Raw genomic sequence first — 20,138 nt, forward strand, 5'->3', positions numbered from 1 at the left:
CGCTGCCCTTTGGAGCAGCAAACCGCTCCATGTGTGAATGGAAGTGTTTACAGTGTGAATAGCCAAGGAGACTGAAGCAAACGAAGCCTGAAGAATGGTGCCTCCCCCCTTGCCTCGCCTGCAGCCGCTGGCTCTTGTCTGCTCGCAGTTGGGGGCTGCCCAAGCTATTCAGGGGGGCTCTGGAGCCCTGCTGGGATAATTGCTTCCCTGGCTGCAGCTGCTTGCTATTCCTCTCAGATGCTATGGGGTGGGGGGGGTGGGGGGGCGGAATGTTAAACTCCCAGTACAGTTTTTGTTGTTGTTAAAAGGGTGTTGTAAACTCTGCACCAATGGAAAAGGTGGAGAAAAAAAAAATAGTGTCTGGAAGCAGGGAGAAACTCTTCTGGACACTGGAAATATCAGCTGCTCAACTGTTTCCATTTGTATTTACAAAGCAAACTACAATCTAGCTGGCCAAGTTCTGTATGGAAATCAATGTCTCCTGTTTGTGGCAGTTTGCTATTGGTGCAATGGGCTTGTAGAACGGCAGAGAAATTGCAATTACTCAGCACTTTCATTTTCCCAGTTTTTCTTGTGGCTGCGTCCATGCCTTTTTTTAAACTAGTACTATCTCAAAGTAAATAAGAAACTTTGACGTCTTCTGTGTGAGCAGTGTGAAACCACACAATGAATAGGAAGTGATCTTCACAGAAAACTAAGTGTTACTGATCAGATTTCAGTTCCTTTGGCATGAAATACCTTCTTTATGACAGCGACAGGCAGTCAAAAACTACAGTTGCATTCCCATAGTAAACTTTCCTCCCTAAAACCACAGAAATAGCCATACTATGCTTCTAAAACAGACACAAACCCAAATGTTCAGTGTGAGCTAAACACTTAACTCTCAAAGAGATTACTTTTTTTTTTGCCAGCTACTCAACATGACAAACATAAAAGAAGATACACCTTTGTATTTAAAAGGCTCATCTACTGAACATCCTGGACAAATTTTTCAAAGTACATGGCAAAAGTTAGGACTCCTTGGCCACTGGGGAAGGTAAGGGGCACTCAACGCTTCTGACTATCAGATGGCCATACTGACGTGTCCAGGTAGTCTAGTTTGCAATTCTCACTTTCAAAATGTGGTCCCGCACACACACCACCAAAAGGTGCTGCCTGTAGCCCATGGCATGCAATACACTGAGTGCCATCCTGACCGATCGGGGACCATTTATAAATGGGACAAGTAAGAGCTGCCCTCAGCAGAAGCCCCACCAAGGTCTGAACTCACCACTCCCAAGACACTCTATGTCAGCACCCCAAATACACAAAAATATTTCTAGGAAAGATATTTATGATGAGCATTTCTCTGTGTTGTTCCCATTACTGCAAACTTTTCCTTTGCTGACTTCCCGTGCTCATGTACCTCAAGGAAAAGTAAGAAAAATGATGCAAAAACACACACTAAAAATGCTTGGAAAAGTTGATGCATGTGAACAGGCATGGAAGACAGTATTTAAAGGATAGCATCTATGCAAACAAAAGACCTTATCAATAAGCCTCCTTAGCCTTCTTGCCTCCTTTTCCAACACAAACAAACATTAACAGGATCAACCACTACTGCAATACGTAAACAAACTTCCGTGGGCCACATCAGTACCCTGATGTCTGCACCAAGGTATAATATTATAAAAAATTTTGTTGACAATAAAGTTCACCCTTTTTTATCTTAGAGGACACATTTGTTCCAACACAGGTTTTTCAGAAAAAGTAAAGAAAAGATACTTGTTACCCTTGCGGTTTTTAATGGAAGACTATTAATGGGGTTTTCAAACCCTAAATAAGAGAAAACTTTCAGAAAGTAAGGGAAAAAGCTCTAAAAACCCTCAAGCATGCTAAGCATAAAACCAAAGTAGTCAGCTGAATTAAGACTACATGCACTGTATTTTGCATTATATTATTAGGCATTATACTTCACATACTTCATACAGACTTATTCTAAAATAGAAAGCCAAATTCTGCTGAAAACCAAAGTCAGTCGTGACCAAAGAAGTCAGAACTTTAGAGAATGTTTGACATAGAGGGGAAAAAAGTGTTCTGATGATTCTCTTCACCTCTCAAACAGTTCCATGTGCTACTACACATTTGAGAAAAGTGCCATAAAATCTTAAAAAATTTCATCCTTTGATGAGATTCACTTTCAGGCTGTTTTACTTTAGTGGTTTCAGTGGATTGCAGTGAATGCTACATGTTATCCTGAGACATAAAGTTTGGCAAGAAACATCTGGTGGAATATAATATGAATATTTCTACTGTATTTCAGAAAAACGCTTAAATAGTCCTTAAATTTCTGAATACTGAATTCTAGATAATGAAATCCTGGAAAATCCTATTACATTTTAAACTTTTATTCAAGACCTGTATGAATTAAAGCATGAATGCTGTGCTACAGATATTATTACCAACACTTCCAAACATCCATGCAAAGAACAATCTGATAGGCAGGCCATTCTATGCATAGAATATTAAAATGTATCTTCTGAACTTAGAGTTGCCTTTAATAACACGATAGATTATGATCTAGGCTCATCCTGCTCACACAGCAAGCTAATTTCATAGCACGATTACCTGGAAACATACCACAAAGGTATGAGCTTATGATCCTAATGGTAACTTTTCAACAAACACTTGGAAGGAATTTACCTTGAAGCAAAGGACTAGGACCGGGCCTCTGCTGAGCTTGACATACTTGTAGCCCAAAGCAGCAACTCTGCTCCTGAGACATAGGAGGAGGTGAAAACCAAAGCAGGAAGAGGGATTTAAGGAGATGCACACTTCCTTGAGTAGAAAACCAAAAGCTTATTAAGTGGGGATTTGGAAGAAGGTATACATATGGGATTCCATCAGAAAGAAATTTTAGATGCCAAATCAGTCAGCTAGGCATGTAGATGCTAGAGTGATTTGAAGTGTTGTTTCTTCTTCTGCATGATGATATGGTTAAATAAACAATACTTCTCCTTTTTAGAAAGCTCTTTTGTGGCATTGTCAACTACTGTTCAAAAGCTTCCAAAGCAAAACACCGTAGGATCACACCTAATGGGAGTTAATGTCGCTGTTACACTGAGTATTCTAAGTTTCCAGACAAGTCTAAGAAAGAAAACAACATAGTTCTAACTGAAGGGGGTAACTGATTTAGGGCTTGTTACCTAAAAGCTTGTGTTCAGAAAGCTTATAGAGAGAACAGAAAGGGATACAGCACTGTGCCATTAACATCTCAGCTCCCTCAACTGAATGTATGGAGGGCATGTATAGAGTAACTTTGTATACCGTCTGAATGCTGCAGATAGGTACCTAAGTGTACTGCCTGTAGACTTATTTTAAAGTAAGGAGAAAAGAATACAAAGGTAAAACCTTGTAGACTATGTGCCATTTGGGATTAAAGTAATCTCCATAACTAGGAGAAAAAAAATTACATTGGCATTCTCCACTGTACCTGAATAAATAGATTATCTTTACCTTATAAAGCTTTTCAACATTAGCTAATGTTAATTCCCCAACGAGAAAATGTGGAAATCATATGAAACAATGTAGGAGAGACACTAAAACTGATTTTGGTATCTATTCCTTTTATTATTTCACGAACACAAAACTGTTGGCCACTAGCAGTATCCAGAAGTAGATTTGGCTAAGCAAATGGCCTATGTGTTTTATCAGAGGAAAATCTTGAAAAAAATATGAACTTTGCTAAGAGCACATCTATAGGGTACAACGTATTAGAATAATGCATTTTAAAACATACTTGGAAAATCTGTGTCAACAGACTTCTCTTATGAAGGAGTTCCCTTGGCTAAGTATCAGTCCTGCAGACAAGAACAGTATTTGCAAATGTAATTTTCTGGGTTAGCAAATCAAACCCCATTTTAATTATAACAGGCTAATTATCCAACATGGTACCTTGGTAGGATGATTCCAAATAAACAAAGTGTCCTTAACTTGTCAATAGCTAGAACTGATCCCACAAACCAATACTTAGTGATGTCCTTTTGTCTGTCACCACGTACTCTTTTCCACTGTGCAGCTATGTAGCACTGTAAGCAACAGATCCTGTATGAATCTGTCTGTTTTCAAACCTAAAAAGAAAATGCTTCCTCACCTTTTTATTATTGCTTATTACCATATAGTTGCTATTTTAATAATTTAGGAAAAACAGGGAGAAAGCTGTAAGTTTTAAAATTTGACATCTATTTTTAAACGAAACTAGGAAAAAATGTAATTCATTCTCAAAAATCATCAAAACATACTCCTCTGAAACAGCAGTGTGAGACTGAGGCTTCTGTTTCAGTTATCCGAAACAGTGTAGGTTGATAAAAGCTCCAAATGAACAGGTATCCGGAACATCACAAGCTGTAATGATGTGTTAGCCTTGGTGACAGTCAGCACAGAAGGGTCAAAGGTTCAGCTGGCATCCCTGGGGATGATCCTTCAAGGTGAATTTGAGACTCATTGACAGGGCAGCATAGTAAAACTGACACTGCAGTCTAAGAAACGTGTATGTTACAAAGATGAAGAACTGCCTTTTTCTTGAACTTTACATTCATAGCAGTAGAAGAAATGGTCTTTGTTAAGATGGTTAATGCATGGAGAACACAGTTCTCCACCTGTTGAAACCCTAAAGGTGAACATTTTCAAAGGTAACTACCTTCTATTTTCAAACCAGAAATAATTAGCAAATTTACTCTGGTTACTCTGACTTCTCTGAATTTTGCAAATTTTAGAAGTTATTCCCCCATGTCCTACTTAAAATGTCCAGATTGCTAAAACTCAGAGTTCCTCTTCCACTGAAAAACCTGTTACAACCACCTACATTTGTTAGCTTCAAGAATAACAGATACAATAGACAACCTCTTATACTGCTGGTCCAAAGCCCTCTTATACTGCTGGTCCAAAGCCTTTGATTTTGGATGACCAAAGTAATTACAGCTGTCACCTCCAGTCGGGTAATTCCTAATATTTAAGAATCACAAACACAAGAGATACCAGCTAAACATATAACAAGGAAATTTTCTTAGCAGAAAGTCTCATTAGGACAAAAATAAGAATGAAAATGGAGTATGTCCAAAAACTCCAGCTAGCAAAAGGAAAGTAACTTAATGACAAACAAGCCGGTAACAACAAAAAGTGAAGCAGCAACAACAGCAACAAAAAGATGAAGACTGTCAACTCATTTAGCACTTCAAACAGGGGCTTCTCCCTTCCTATAAATTATACTGTCTGTTTTCTTGGAAAGGGTGAAATATTAGCCTCAGCGAAGACAACGGTAGTACGCTCACTGATTTCAGCCATGCCAGAGTTTCACACTGAGAGTTCAGGCTGTGTGCAAAGCGTATTTTCATGAAGCATACTAATCATAGTCTTTGTCAGTGCAAATTTCCCAGGAGTTTTAATCATGCAAAGTACCTCGTATTAAGACATTCCTAGTTTATTAATAAACTTCTGGGATCCTTGAGTACAAGGGACAATCATTTCAAACCCACTTTGATGCTTCAGCATGTAACTTGAATGGTGAAGAGATGCTTTCTTTAAAATAAAAGGAAATCTCAAAATATTTGCACCTGGGCTAAATCCTGCAAGTATTATACAGTCACAAACACCTAGGGCAGAGCATGGACTGAGTATGTAAGTAAGAATATCACTCTACTGTTTTGTCTACAAAAAAAGAGCCTATTCAGGATTTAGGATGTAATAACACTTTGCACTTTGCCAAAGTGGCACAGCACGGCTTTGTTGTGATAGTGTCAGGCTGCTTCACATGTATGAATGAATTTGGTCCCATGACTCATGAAATGCTGAACAAGAAGTACTGAACAATTTCAAGCCTTGCCCAAAATCACACAGGAAGACTGCAGCAGCCCAGCAATCTGCTTTGCTTAGCTTGCAGACTTTCTACCTCAAGGCAATCTTTCTTTTACTATACAGTAATTTTCTCTGTAGGACAATGTTTTGCAGCTCACTTTTAAAAACCGTGTTGCAATGACTGTATAGTCTCATGGTAAAATCAGATTATCTTTAATTCTGTTCAGTGTACAGGCCTGCCAGAGAGCAGACCCACTGATTCCTGGAGTCTGGAATATCTACCGCAAACCAAAAAATAGCTTTGATCAGATACCTGCAGCTTCTATGGCAACATTTTACCCTGAACAAGCAATTTTTTCCCTACTTGATTTGTTTCAGGTCCTACTCCAAGAAAAATGCTCAAACTGTACACCGGAGTTCAAAGTAGTCCTAAGAGACGAATGACTCCAAATGAATGGGAAGAGCAAGATCTGCAGAGTCTCAAATGTGGGCCGTGGTGGAAGGAAGCCCAAGCCATCATGTCAACCTCTTTCACTTTCAAAAACTTGGCATTCTGAATGGCAGAGCCACTTGGAAAAGCAATGATGCAAAATACAGAAACTTACAGTTAAGAAATTTTGAGTCATAATCATTTTGTTCAAGAAACCAAACCTCACATTTTGTGAGAGAAGGCAAAGTTACTTAAGCATACACCTCTATGGCTAGTTTCAAAATGTAATATATTCCTTGTAGTACTAAAAGTATTTCAAGATACACATCACAAAAGCATTTAACTTTCTCAAGTTTTACTTTTTTAATAGCATTATTTTCCCTAGAAGGTTTGTGGTTTTTTTTTTTTTTTTCTCTCTTAGACTTGTAGGGGGAAGAACTTATTCCCTTTCCCCCATCTTACATCTGTGTAATTTATTCTCCCCCATGCAGTCAGAACGAGGAGGCCTAGCAGAGGCAAGTAGACAACTGACAACAGCCGCAAAGAGAGAGGCAAAAGCAAAGCTCTTGAGTTAGAAGAAAATTAGTGTAGTTAGATCCAAGTATAACTAATCACCCACACTTCCATGTTAAACAGAAGAACAAACTTTACGTGACCATGTGCCAAATAGATTCTTGTTAGATAACGATTTTTCAGGAGGAAAAAAAGGATCAATTAGTTGTTCAGTGCAGCATGAGTATTAGCAAGAGCTGTCCTACAGCTAGATAAGGAAAGAAAGCAGCTTTTTTTTCTTTCCCTTTTAAAGAGGGCAACTGTAAGAAGGCAGACTTGGTCCTGCATAATATTACACAGGAGTTTGGAATAACACCCCGCAATGTGTATGTTAGTCCCACACTACTGCACATGGTGACTATCTGAACTTGGCAGTAAGTAACTGTGAGTATATTATTACCTGGAGAGAGAGAAGTACTCTGTTGGGTTGAGGAAACCCAAGAACTGAAAAATTATTATTTTTGAAGTGCTGTGATTTGGACTAGACTTTTCATATAACCAGAAGCATCACAGGAAACTCAGTAAGGCAAAACTATCCAAACAAAGTGAAATAAGCAAAAATGAAGTTGACAGAGCTTTCAAAAAGTAGACCAAAAAATCAAAGCAAACCAAACAAGAAGCTCTAATCACTTACATCTGTTCAAGGCTCCAAAAATGGGCACTGTTCTTCTCTACTATTTTTATTCTACATTTTTCTTTTGATTATGAGAACATAATATGTGCAAACTCAGCACATAGATTGTTGAGGTTTTATTAAACATGCTTTTAGAGTTAGTGTCATTTTTACTTTACAAAACTAATTCCTAAAAAAAGCATGATACACAATAAAGTCTCAGTTAGCAGTTATCCGATATTTAGATTTTAAATGACAACATGTGGCTGCTGCGGTGTGCAAGCGACTAGGAATATAAAAAAATGCCAAGAACAATCAAATTTATAAGGTCCACAAGAGACTTTCAAGAACAAAAATGTACTTCCCCCCCCAAATGGAGAGGGTTTCAGTGTTTGTAAAACAGTGAACACAGTGAGGAGCTGCATTGCTTCACTTCACTGGTATAATACATCGATTTCTGTAGACTATTTGTGTGTTAAAAGTTCTTTCATGCTTTACTAATGGAAACATCTCTGTATACGAGTATGAAGTAAATGTAAATACAGTAACAAATAAAGTAAAAAGCTCACAGGTCGCAGAGTCTGCATGAAAGACCCTTGGAACACAAAAAATTTCTAGTGCTTTTTTGCACGTTTGACCTGTAGGGATCCTAAGTTGCACATCCAATGGACTGAACTCTACTCTGAACGTGTTTTCTGCCCGTACAGGGTGTGCATGCTTCCTATTGTGAGTCCTAATGTTCAGTGTTTCAGATTCATAGAAGGCTTTAAAAGTTTGATTCTTTGAATATTAGTTTGTTTCTCATTGGTTTTGCTTGTGACGGGGAACTAGAGAACACACACAGCACAGCAGACCCCCTAAGGGGCTGGGAAGGAGGGTGTCTCCAGAAATGGATTTTTAACTTAGAGGAGGGTGCCCACACTCTACATGTAGGATTTCTATACAACTGATGAAGGGAGAGGAGGAGAAAAATTAACTTTCTAAACCCAATCTTCATCTTTATTGTGTGTAATATAAGCAAATGCTCCTTTCCTGACTGCTTAAAAAAAACTAACCAAACAAAAATGTTTCTTTTTCATTAAGAGAATAAAATGAATGAAGAAATAATTTCCCTCCCACATCCTTTCTTCATCTCCCTTACCCATCCCAAAAAACCCCAACAGCTAGACTGCCAGCCAAACAAAACAAAGAATTTACTTTCTCAGCATAATAAATCACCTTTGCTCCTAACCATTCAAATCAGAAAGTCCTACACGCTCTGGATAGCTCAAGTAACCTAGGCTGAGATAACAACCACCTGGGTTTTTATTATTTTTTTAAGGAGAAGCTCCCCAGACTCTATTTCTATAATTTCAGATCGTCCCAGAGGTTCAAAACTCTCAATAAGCCATTCTAACAAGAAAATCCTGATAGTCTAACGTCTAGGCCTGTGGAAGTCTCAAAACTCAGATATCTAACACATACCCTATTTGCTGTAGGCATTTATTTTCTTTTACTATCTAGGTCATCAGTTCATGACTAGGGACGAAAGAAATCCATGCAGAATTTTGACTCAGTGAGGAGTTTTCCAATTCCTTTAAGTCCGCAGAGTATCTGCAAAAGAACTTCATTATTCTTCGCTTTACTTTTGTATTTAAAAGTAGAAATCAGTGCAAAATAAAGTTGAGCATGGAAAAATACATACTTAGTTCATGTTAAAGGAGTACTTTTCAATACTGCTGGGTGAAACAACACTGAGAAACCATAGTTATACATGTCTAATGCCTAACGTTTCAAGTGTCGAGAAGACAAAATAGCTGAAGCAATGCACATTACTGATACAGAGGAATATTATTGAAAGTTGTGAGAAAAAACAGAAGTATCAGATACTCTTAGCTATAGAGACAATATGATCAGCAATAACTTGGTTTAAAATGCCAGCAATTAAATGAGCTTTCAATGTAACAGTGAATTTTGATAACTTTTAATTCCAGTAGCTTCAGTTAGTGTGAACACAGTCGATAAATCTCACAATCTCACACAGTAGGTTACAGTATTACCAGGCATGCCCTTGGGAACACACAAGGTCTGTTTGGTCCTAAATGCAAAATCTAGTCTCTGTGATAGTCCACACAAGCCTACAGAACCTGGTGTCCTCCCCAGGCCACAGATATTTGACACTGGGCCACCCTTTTGCCCTGCGTCATGATGCTCCTTCCCTTTCCACTATTTCCACAGACCAATATTATCCTTCGGAGATATCTGCTGAAAAGACACATCAGATTAAATATGAACCAATGCATGGTTTACCCTGTCCTACACTTTATTCAGTGACCTTGCATAGAAGACTCAGGGTTAATAATGAGCCATTTAAACCAATTAAAACAATGTTGGGCCTTGAGCATGACTCAAACACTCTAACTGGCTAACGGGCTTCTTCCTTACCGTTTTCTTGCAGCAAACATCACACTAATGGAGAAAGCATCTTGTCTCCCAAGAAGTATACGGGACAGCTGACTGTAAGAGCTATAGAGAAGGAAAGGACACGAGCATTTTCTGGCCATTTGCTTTGGTTTGGCACGTGGAGACTTCAAGCCAACACAAGCTCATTTTGCCCTTACCCTCAGCGCAACAGAAGCTGTGTGGCCATATTAGTACAATATCGTGCCGGAGTGATCTAGCCTGTCTCTCAGCAGGACTTATTAGCTCAGGCTCGGCGCCACATTAACCGCTGCCATATGGCTTCTGGTCGATTCAAAGAGCAAACTGAATGAGCTCACATCTGCCTGACAAAGTCTGCATAGCTATGCTCTTTAAAATGGCAAACCTGCAAAAAGCTGTGAGGACACAATCTTGTAATAGGTTAGGATTTTCAATCCACGTTTACTTCAGTGCTTGTAGAAATATAATCTGTTACTATTAACAGCTGTGGTCAGGGTCCGAAACTCCTCGTGGATGTGTTAGAGGTGAAAAGTTTCATCTCAAAGAGCTGAGTCTGAAAAATTATGCAAGTATGGTAAGACTCCAAATAGAATGGAAGAAGAGAAAGAGGAAAATGAATACAAAAATAAAACTATGTCTGGTATTTTCTCTTCCTTCTGTTAGCCCAGGTTATTAGTCAGATTTTTTACAGCTTTCCAAGATGAGCAGGGTTCTCTGTAGAAGACGGTAATGTTTTTTAGGGCTCCGCCAAAAACCCCACAAACAATGTATTTTTTACAACCTTTTATATTTTTTTCTCCTTTTGGTGCCAAATTAACCCACAGCAGCTCCAGTTGTCACCAGAGGAAGCAATATTTATAGCAGAAGAAATATAAATCATTAACAAAAACTACTCTTGATCGTTGAGGAAGCCACCATTGTACCGATCAGCAGATGAAGAAAAAGGAGAGGTAGGGTGGGAAGCCAACCCTCTCGGAGAGTGAGAAAAAGAGACAGAATGAAGAAAAAGGACTGGGAAGAAAGGAAATGGCTGAAGGGCAACAAATACATATTGGGAATCAGAAGAAAAAATACACTTCTCTTTCTAACCCTCCTGGGGCATATAGGAAATTGCTGCCTGCCCTTTAATCTGCCCCCAAAAAGAAAAACAATTAAAATGAAATAAAACCCTGAACTATAGCTACTTACTCCCCCCTTTCCCCTCATCCCCATTGCTTTGTGTGCTGTGCACCCGGGCCATGATCTTGCATGCAGCTCTCCATAGGACAGACTGTTACCATAACCATTACATCTTCCACAGGAATATGCATTCCTATATGTAATTTGGGAAGATTAAGATGTTAAGAGATTAATAAATAAGTGAAAAAAGAGAGGAGGCCAGGAAAAAGAGAAGTGGAGAAGAAAGACATCAGGATAAACATCTTGAATTAATTTGGAGCGGCACCATAACAAGTATGGTTTGTGTCAGGAGCATAGCTGTTTTGAAGGATTAAGACTGTTACTCCTGCATAGCACACACCAACAAATTTGATCAGCTTTTGTTTCCTTTTTCTTGAGTCACCTCCCCTCTGCAGTTTTTCCCACTGCTATTTAAGTTTGGAAGGAAAGGCCCCTTTCCTAAACAGTGAATTAATTTCTGTTTTTTCCACTGTTCCCTCCAATACAAACAACCCTTTCTCTTTTTCTTTTTAACTGATAGGCATAGTAATTTCTCCCATTTCTTTTTTCTTGTTATAGCCGAGATCACGTTGGCATCACCTATGTAGCTTTAAACTTGCCAAAGGGCAATGAGGCTGTGAATGATCTCTGCCAAAAAGAATGAACCAAGTTCTTTTTGACAATTCATTAACAAAAGATTTGGGGCAAATACACAAAGTGTCTTCCTGTGGATGGTACCTTTAAGGAGGTTGTCCTGTCACAGCACAAGATCAGAGGCTTTGTTTTCACATTTTGTAGAAAACATTTTCATCACTCACTGGTGTAAAAATAGCATTATGCAAGACACAATAAATGCTTCATATTTGTGATGTACTATTTAAGGGCCAGGAAATGAAACAGGAATCAAGAATTCAAGTTACAACTTATCTAAAATAAGAGCATAAGTCATTCAAAACTGTTGATGTCGCAAGACAGCCACACAAAAAAGGAACGAAAACCTATATGCATTATTCATTCTGTAACTTTGATCTTAAAAGCTAAGAAACTTGAACAAGGAAAGATAAATGGCTTCTCAAGCTTTTGCTTTTAAAAATCAAATGAGGATGATTCAGGATAAATGATAGATAAGAGTTAATACGAAAGAGGGGGAAATTGCAATCAGGGTGCTGCACCAAAGTTTCAATGCAAAGGCTTTGCTTTTTGTGTTCAATTACAAAGGATTTCTTTTTTAGGTACTGGCATCCTTTTTCACGTATATGTAAAAGATGGTACCTATTCAAATTTCATGTTCAGTATGCATAGCTTTTTTCTTCTACCACCTACACCATGCAGTGACAAGACAAGGGGTAATGGTTTTAAACTAAACCAGGGTAGGTTTAGACTAGATATAAGGAAGAAGTTCTTTACAATGAGGGTGGTGAAACACTGGAACAGGTTGCCCAGAGAGGTGGTGGAAGCCCCATCCCTGGAAACATTCAAGACCAGGTTGGACGGGGCTCTGAGCAGCCTGATCTAGTTAGCGGTGTCCCTGCTCCTGCAGGGGGGTTGGACTAGATGACCTCTAGGGGTCCCTTCCAACCCAAAACATTCTATGATTCTATGACTTCATGTGAACAATTAGGAAGCTTTCTGAAGCATGGGCTACTACTGGTCATGGGGCAGGAACAACAGAAGCTGTGACACCCTGACTTCCAAACCTGGCTCAAACATCAACTTGCTTCAGAGTTTACGCAAGAATTATATACATTCTCCCATTGGGAAAGTATTGATAATTACAGGCACTCTGACTACACCTTGATTTTATTGAGGCTTAGCTAATTATGCAGGCATTACCCCTAAAATGTGACACAAATTGAGAGAGATATCCAAAAGGACATGGAGGTTCCCCTGTCTAGATGGGAGATCCACAAAATCCTCTTTGAACGCCTTGTGCTCCTGTGAGTCTGTAATTATTGCCAGTTTTTGCCTAAAGATATGCTCAAAGGCCTCACCGTCTTGGTTAGATTACTGATGTCAGCATCTTATATAGAGGCAACTGCATTTGGGATTCACAAAGAAGACGGAGCAGCAACACAGTTCCTTAAGGGAGGCTCTGAGCAAACCTAATGCAGACAGACAACATCGCATTAATTACAAATCACAGCACACCAGCCATTTACATCAACAGCAAAGCCAGAGGAAGAGTGCCTTTACATCCCAGCATATAGCAGGAGGTTTTGCTTATCTGAGTTTCCAAATTGTTACCTCCACGCAAGCAGTTAGCACTGGTCACATGATAAGAGTGTGGCTAGACACGTGGGAGAAAAAGGCTGGGTGGATGCAAGGGCTGGTTGTGAGATAGTGGAAATGGATGGGCAATTAAGTGAAAATTTCATTGCAGTAGCGTGTGGTAGGAAGACGGGGGGACACCACCGGAAAAGTAGTGGGAGGCTTTCGGGTACAACAGGAAGATGGCTGAGAAGTGAATGGAGGCACACTGGAGGTATTCACAGCATTACAAGCAACGAATATTCACTGCAGTGGCTTTGAGTGCCCAAGCAAGTCATCACTAATGGTATGCATGGCCACTGATGCTCCTGCCAACTGCATCTAGACAAAATACATTTGGAAAGACCAAGCCCAGTGATTACAGCAGTCAGCAGAAACTAGGAGGCTGACTGCAATTCCTCCTAAGCCTAAGGGAATGCAAACTCGTAGCTTTGGGTGCCAAGGTAAGCGCCTGAAACACGTGGCTATGTCCTAATGAAACTGGGCTGCCATGCAAAGCAGATGGCTAGACTGATGGGGCTGGGAGCAGCCCTGTTCCTGGAGAGGATACCTAGAAGCCTACAGTCCTGGCCTAGATCCTCGCTCCAAGTGATTCTTGGGTCTATGAACTTCACCTGGCAAGGCAGCGATTCCAAAGGCATAAACACCACTAAGGGCTGGAAACAGAATGAAGAACTTCCCCACCCCGGTGAGCTCCCTTCTCTCCTACTCACAGGCAAGGCCTTGCATCTTCTCCCTCCTCTGTGCTTCGTCTCCAAGAGGAGAGTTGCAGAGTCTCTCCTACTGCAGACAGAACATTTCAGAAATTGGAAAAATACATTTTATTTTTACATTGCTTGCAGTAAGAAATTAGAGCTATTCACTGGACTGCACCGAAGCACTCCTTTTCAGCTATATATATATTATAGGAGGGGTTCTTGATTCCGCAGTAATCCCAGGAGAAAAATTAACCAGATGAGCACAGAATGGCACTAGTTCTGCATTGGCCTCACGATAATTGTTTTTCAACTCAACAAATTAAGTTAAAGATAAGCATTTGCTTCACATGCAAGTCTGTCATTCCCGCTTCATTTGTAATACATGGAGAGGGATTAGCCACATCAAGCATATGCTTTCATACTGTGGTGTAAAGAATACACATGAGAAAAATTATGTTTAGCTCCACTGCACTGAGAAAGCTGTTTACAGACAACATATTCAAGAGGAGAGAGACAAAAAGTTTTGGTGATGGCTCTTCATCAGACGCACCCATCGGACATGCATACACTGAAGAGCCTACACTGCGTCTGACTTGTGCTAAACCTGAGCAGTCCTGGGAGAGCTATGCTCAAAGAAAATGTCTGTTTCTATAATTCTCATCACAGATAGCTGCACCCATACCCTTACTTTCATTTCTTATTTGTTCCATTCACTACTGTTTATAACGTGAAAGACATATAAATTTATTTCTCTTCAAAGCACATTTATTTGCCCTACAAATGGACCAAAAATATGCAAAGACTACTTTGATTTTTATTATCTCACCTACATAAACATATCGATTTCCTTAACCATACCAAGACAAAATAATATTTTCTTTTTATTGCATTCCAGAGGAAGTTGTGCCTTAACTTGGATCTTATTTAACTGCTATTTATCTACATCTCTTGCTTCAAACTGTCAGGAACCAAGCTACCACCTCTGTTTCTCTAGCACCCTTAATACTCAACCTGTAAAGCCCAGTTCTGCTGACTTGAAGATCAACATTGTCATTGCAGATGAGAAAAAAAGCTTCCATATATTAAAAATAAGGTTACTTCATGGATATACTGTCTTTTTGAAGACAGTATAGATACAAAAAAAAGAGGTGTCAAGCATCATCCATTATTTCAAAAAAAGTACAATCTTAATGTTTATTTTAAATCTCTTGTCAGAAAGGAAAACATTAATATGAAATGCTTTAAACAGCCTTTGACACTTACAGAACTCTTAAAATGGCAATGAGTCAAAGATCAACAAGCCTTTAAGAAAGAAAACAACTGGAAATGCTTTAGAAGTGGAGCCCCTAAAGTATTTTCATTGATTAAATGCCCACTGGTATCATATATATATATTGAACGTCAACACATACAGTTTGAAATTTCCTGATCTGGTAATTCGTGGCTTAAAAAGAGGAACGTAACACCTGTAAACCCTATTTCCTGAAGTTTAGTCTCACTGACTCAATGACAATTTTGCCATCAAATGAATGTAGGTGTTGATTTTAAACATAGGAACTTAAATGAAAAACTTGCTTTTCTAAAAAAAAGGTTGATTTTGTGTAAAAATTAAATCTATCACTTAAACCCTAACAACTTCATCCTTATTTCAGCTGTTGTACTTTTTTAATTCTTTACTTTCCTGTTACTAAACTGAAATGAAAATAACCTAAAGGAGAGAAGTTAACAGAAATGGAATAATTCTAAGTCAGGTTTCAAAATGAATATTTTTTGCCCATCTGTCCTTTAGCAAGTTGTCCATTGCAGGTCCCAATCTCCCCTCGCCTCCCAGCCACTAGCAAGAGAATACAGATGGTTACTGCAAAGCTGTTAAGACATACATCTGAATGCATATTTATCCACTTGGCAAGATCCTGCTACAGCTGTAAGTCGATGTGAATCTGCATTACAATGTAGCTTCAGCCTCTTGTCTGTGTGAGAAAGCAGCCCTGGTATTACTGGCGCTGCTTAAGACCACGCCAGGCAAATTTGACGTAAATGCATGCAGTTGAGCTAGCTATCGCAGCACTGTTAATTTACACCTCTGAAAACAAACACTCATTTGGGCAGGTGAAACAAGTGTATATCTACACCTACATCAAAACTCGTTTTCATTTGTTTGTTTCTGGAAGCAGAAACTGATAACGCAAGACAACTCCAGCAGATGTCATGGTGAAAGAATACTACGTAGGTGAGTATTTGATACAATCACCAGAGAAGAAAACCAAACTGAGGGCCTTTACTCCATTGTAACCACAGTTTTAATAAGTACAGGTGGCACTGCCAATCAGTGATAGTTGCTTCTTGTTCTGGGTACGTCTTTGTTCAGAAATGTACTTAATAGGCAACACCTGAAAATCCTTCAAGAGAATAAACTATAGCAATAGAAAATGCAAGTTTAGAAAGCATTTCCTGGAAAAAAAAAAAAAAAAAGTAGCACTTGGAATCTTCTCTTTATCTCAGGTCAATTGACTTGTCACAGTGGGAAGGAGATTTGAAAAGGAAATTGCAAGTTCTTAGCAAGTATGATTGGAGGAATTGAGTTAATAGCCAGCAATCAGTATAGGTTCTGTAGGGTACTTAAAAATTTAAATGTATGCATACGCCACAACTACAGAATGCCTGAGCTTTGTCTTGTTTGTAAAAAACAAAGGGAACAACAGGCAATTTAAATCTCAAACAAAAATGGTAATTTTTTACTTAGATTTCTGGGGTTTAAGTGTTCTTCCTTTAAAAACTTTCCTCATTTCAGCATATGATTGCAGTATATAAATTCTATGTGCCTTGATCTTGTTTTACGCTAGTAATCCTCCCAGTACCAACAGGATCCTATATGGTATATGCTTTCAGATGATACAGTTTCTCACCATATGGAAAGATGTTTTGTATCACCATGTTGGCAGCATATAAATGTTTTTTTAACTCAATTTTTCATTGCCATTTCTTCAAGCCATTTAGACTCAATAGCTTATTGTTTCACATGTCAAAAATTAAAACGAGGAGAGTTTTCCAATTCAAAAAGCTGCTGCTTTACCTATACTCTGGAATAATCACGCACTGTATTCAGCAAGCTACAGATACAAATGAGTACGACACCACTTCTAATGAGGAAACAGCTTAATTTGAGAGGGCAGGATAAGCTACCATCTCTCTAAAGAAATGTGACTACATCCCCCAAACCTTCTTATTCTAATACAACATACAACTTTTCTGTACAGATTCTTTTCAACAGAATTACAAAAGGTCACACCTAGACTACTAGTAGTTCCTTTTTCCAACCAAAGAAGGCAGCTATTATAAGTTGCAGAAAATTCTAAGTGTATAAAAGGGAAGGAAATTATAGGACAGCAACAAATATAATGAATTTAACTTCCGCAAGTTTCCAGTTCCTCCGAGGAAGAGAAGAACATAGGTTTTGCATGGTCCTCTTTAACAAACAAATGTATACCCTGCAATAAAGCAGTATGAGACTAGAGGATGCATTCCAAGCTAAATGTAAACTAGCCTTGCCTCCGAGGCAAGGAAAGGACAGACCCTACAAAGTACAGCATGGCTGGATGCCCACATGCTAAAGACACTATTAATTTTAGATTAGTTGATTTTTGCATTATTTGAAAACTTTTTTATACTTACTGTAATTCTCTCATCTTTGTCATCTAGCGGGGTCCCATCTTTTTTCCACGATATAGTGGGTTCTGGGTGACCTCTTGGGGGCTGACATTCCATCACTGCAGGTTCACCCACGGCTACCATTACATCTGATGGATTTTGTCTGAAGTCATCCCGTAGAACTGAAAGAATAAAGAAAATGAAGTAAAAATTACCCAACTATACACCAATAGCACAGCAAAATGTTTTGTTTTGGCCTTAAATGGTCCCTGTTGTCATTATACTTTATAGTAATGAACAATTCAATTAATTAATTTCATTTGGCATCTTTGGAAGGTCTCTGGTACTTCCACACAGTAATAGAGAAAACTCACGTGCAACTCATACTTGACCCCCAACATATAAGCCAAGTGACCTTAATACAGACAGACAGAGGTGAAAGGCTGACACAGATATGGGACCGTCCACACAGAAGAGCTGCTCACTTGGTTGTATTTGGCATAGCGTCTGCCTAGCATGTGAGCACAGAATTGCCATCACAGTGGAAGAAGGCACAATGTCTTCTGCTCAGGTAGAATGTCAACTGGGGAGAAGCACGACAGAGATTGCTTTCTGCCCCTCTTTTTCTGAGACACAAGGTCAGACTGCCAATAACTCAAACGGTTTTGGTTAAAGATTGGCCACTGGCTGTGCGAATTGCACCTATCCCTGAATTTATGGCAAAGATGAACAAACTAGTTAAACTTCCCAATTTTTTGATGGCGTTATAAGATGCCAAACATTTGTGCAGCTTTAGCCAAACTCATCTTTGCAATTTGGCTTGTGTCTTTTTCAAGAAAAAAAAAAAAAAAAAAAAAAAAAAATCCTGATCTCTGGGAGTTATCCCTTTAGCCTGAGCCAGGACCACATCTTGCCTTTGGAAAACGTCTATTTTACTACCTGCTCACAGAAGGAAACATTTGTATTGTGGCTTCATTACCAGAATTTGCTCTTTCTCATCATTTGGCCAAGCCCAGGCCTAGGGAACTCTAGTTCCCTCCAATCACCCCATGGATTTTATCAATAACTGTATGATTATTTTTCTTTTTGGGAGAGGAGAGGCATCATACTGTGCTCGGCAGACCACTACACAGGGACAGAATTTAACAAAATAATGGCATTCCTAAGTTTTGCCAAGTAAGTGGCATTGGATTTAATCTAAAAATAAATAACTCAAATGATAACAAATACAACATTCTAGTCCTCTCCATTGCTATTACACCATCCACACTGAACAAAGGATATGGTAATGGAAAAGTACATTACGACCAAAGGACTCTTAGGATTTTGACGAAGCTATCTGTCACTCTTGATACCTGCAACAATCTTGTGTCAACAGTAAACAGTGCCAAGAATCTGCAGCAAAAAAATATATCCCCCGAGCCATGGACCACAGATACATGGACACTCACTACTGAATAATGGCTTGGTTGTTAACGCTGCTTCAAAGCAAGGTGTGATTTATTGTTAGACCTTAAGGAATGTCAGTGTACTTATGGATTGGCAGGTACAGCACTGCCACCAAACCATTCCTCTCTGTAAGGTCTTTCACGCTGTTAAGGCCTTTTAAAATTGTCTGAGGGCAAATGGGTCATCAGCTTTGGGACAGAGGGATATACCTTTCTCACACCTACTTTCTGCAATGCTGTATAATCTAAAATGAAGGGAGGGAGCAAAAATTGCTTGTAGTTCTTTGTTTTGGAGGATTATTGGCAAATAACCCTGTCAATAATCAGTAGGACTATCTTCTATTTTTTCTTCTCAAATACATCCACCTTACATTCTGATACTCTACCATTCAGTAGCTACAGTCACAGACCTATGTGTCCAGCTTGGCTCATTGTAACATAATACACAACAGGGAAAGTTCCAGATTGATGTAGAAGTGTAAATGGGAATCAAAAGCAATAAATACAGAATATTTTACCACTGTTCTAGAAACAGGATATAATTTCTGGAAGTACCAAAGAACATCTGAGTACCAACAAGACTGAAGCATATTGCAGACCTTCACCAGACATCATCCCTTCCTCATTACCAATCCCCTTCCACACTGAAACACTAACATTCCAAATATTTCATTTTAATTATTGACGTTTCTGGATGCCCTGGAGTCAGGAGATACTGAAAGAGGATCTTCAAGGACAAAATGTCTCTATCCCTTTAACAATACAAACGAAAACAACAGGATGATAGGACTTAATGAAGAAATCATAGAATAATTTAGGTTGGAAGTGACTCTGAAGGTCATCTAGTCTGCAACAATGGGATGCTGTTGGATGAACGTGTTCTCTTTGATGAACTAGGTCTCTTGAACAGACCTAGTCTAGAAAGCTTATTCAAAAAAATAAAAAGAAAAGGTACACCTACTGGATGGTGTACAAAAACCTGAAAAAGCATTCTCCATCTAATAACGAAGAATTTCTCTCTCTAAAAAGCAAATGGACTAGGGAAAATTGACAAAGTTGTTAGCTATAAA

General features: G+C 38.9%; 1 protein-coding gene across 1 annotated transcript in view; it reads right to left on the reverse strand.

The window, feature by feature from the left end:
* ROBO1 (roundabout guidance receptor 1) overlaps nt 1-20,138 on the reverse strand; it is a 659,248-nt gene that overhangs the window by 101,701 nt on the left and 537,409 nt on the right. Inside the window, exon 4 of the mRNA XM_035902213.1 lies at nt 17,645-17,802. Within this exon, the coding sequence (XP_035758106.1) occupies nt 17,645-17,802 (158 nt within the window). The remainder of the gene's footprint in view (nt 1-17,644; nt 17,803-20,138) is intronic.

Source organism: Egretta garzetta, unplaced genomic scaffold (assembly GCF_000687185.1).
Source record: "Egretta garzetta isolate BGI_Z169 unplaced genomic scaffold, ASM68718v1 scaffold289, whole genome shotgun sequence".
NCBI classification, from domain to species: domain Eukaryota; kingdom Metazoa; phylum Chordata; class Aves; order Pelecaniformes; family Ardeidae; genus Egretta; species Egretta garzetta.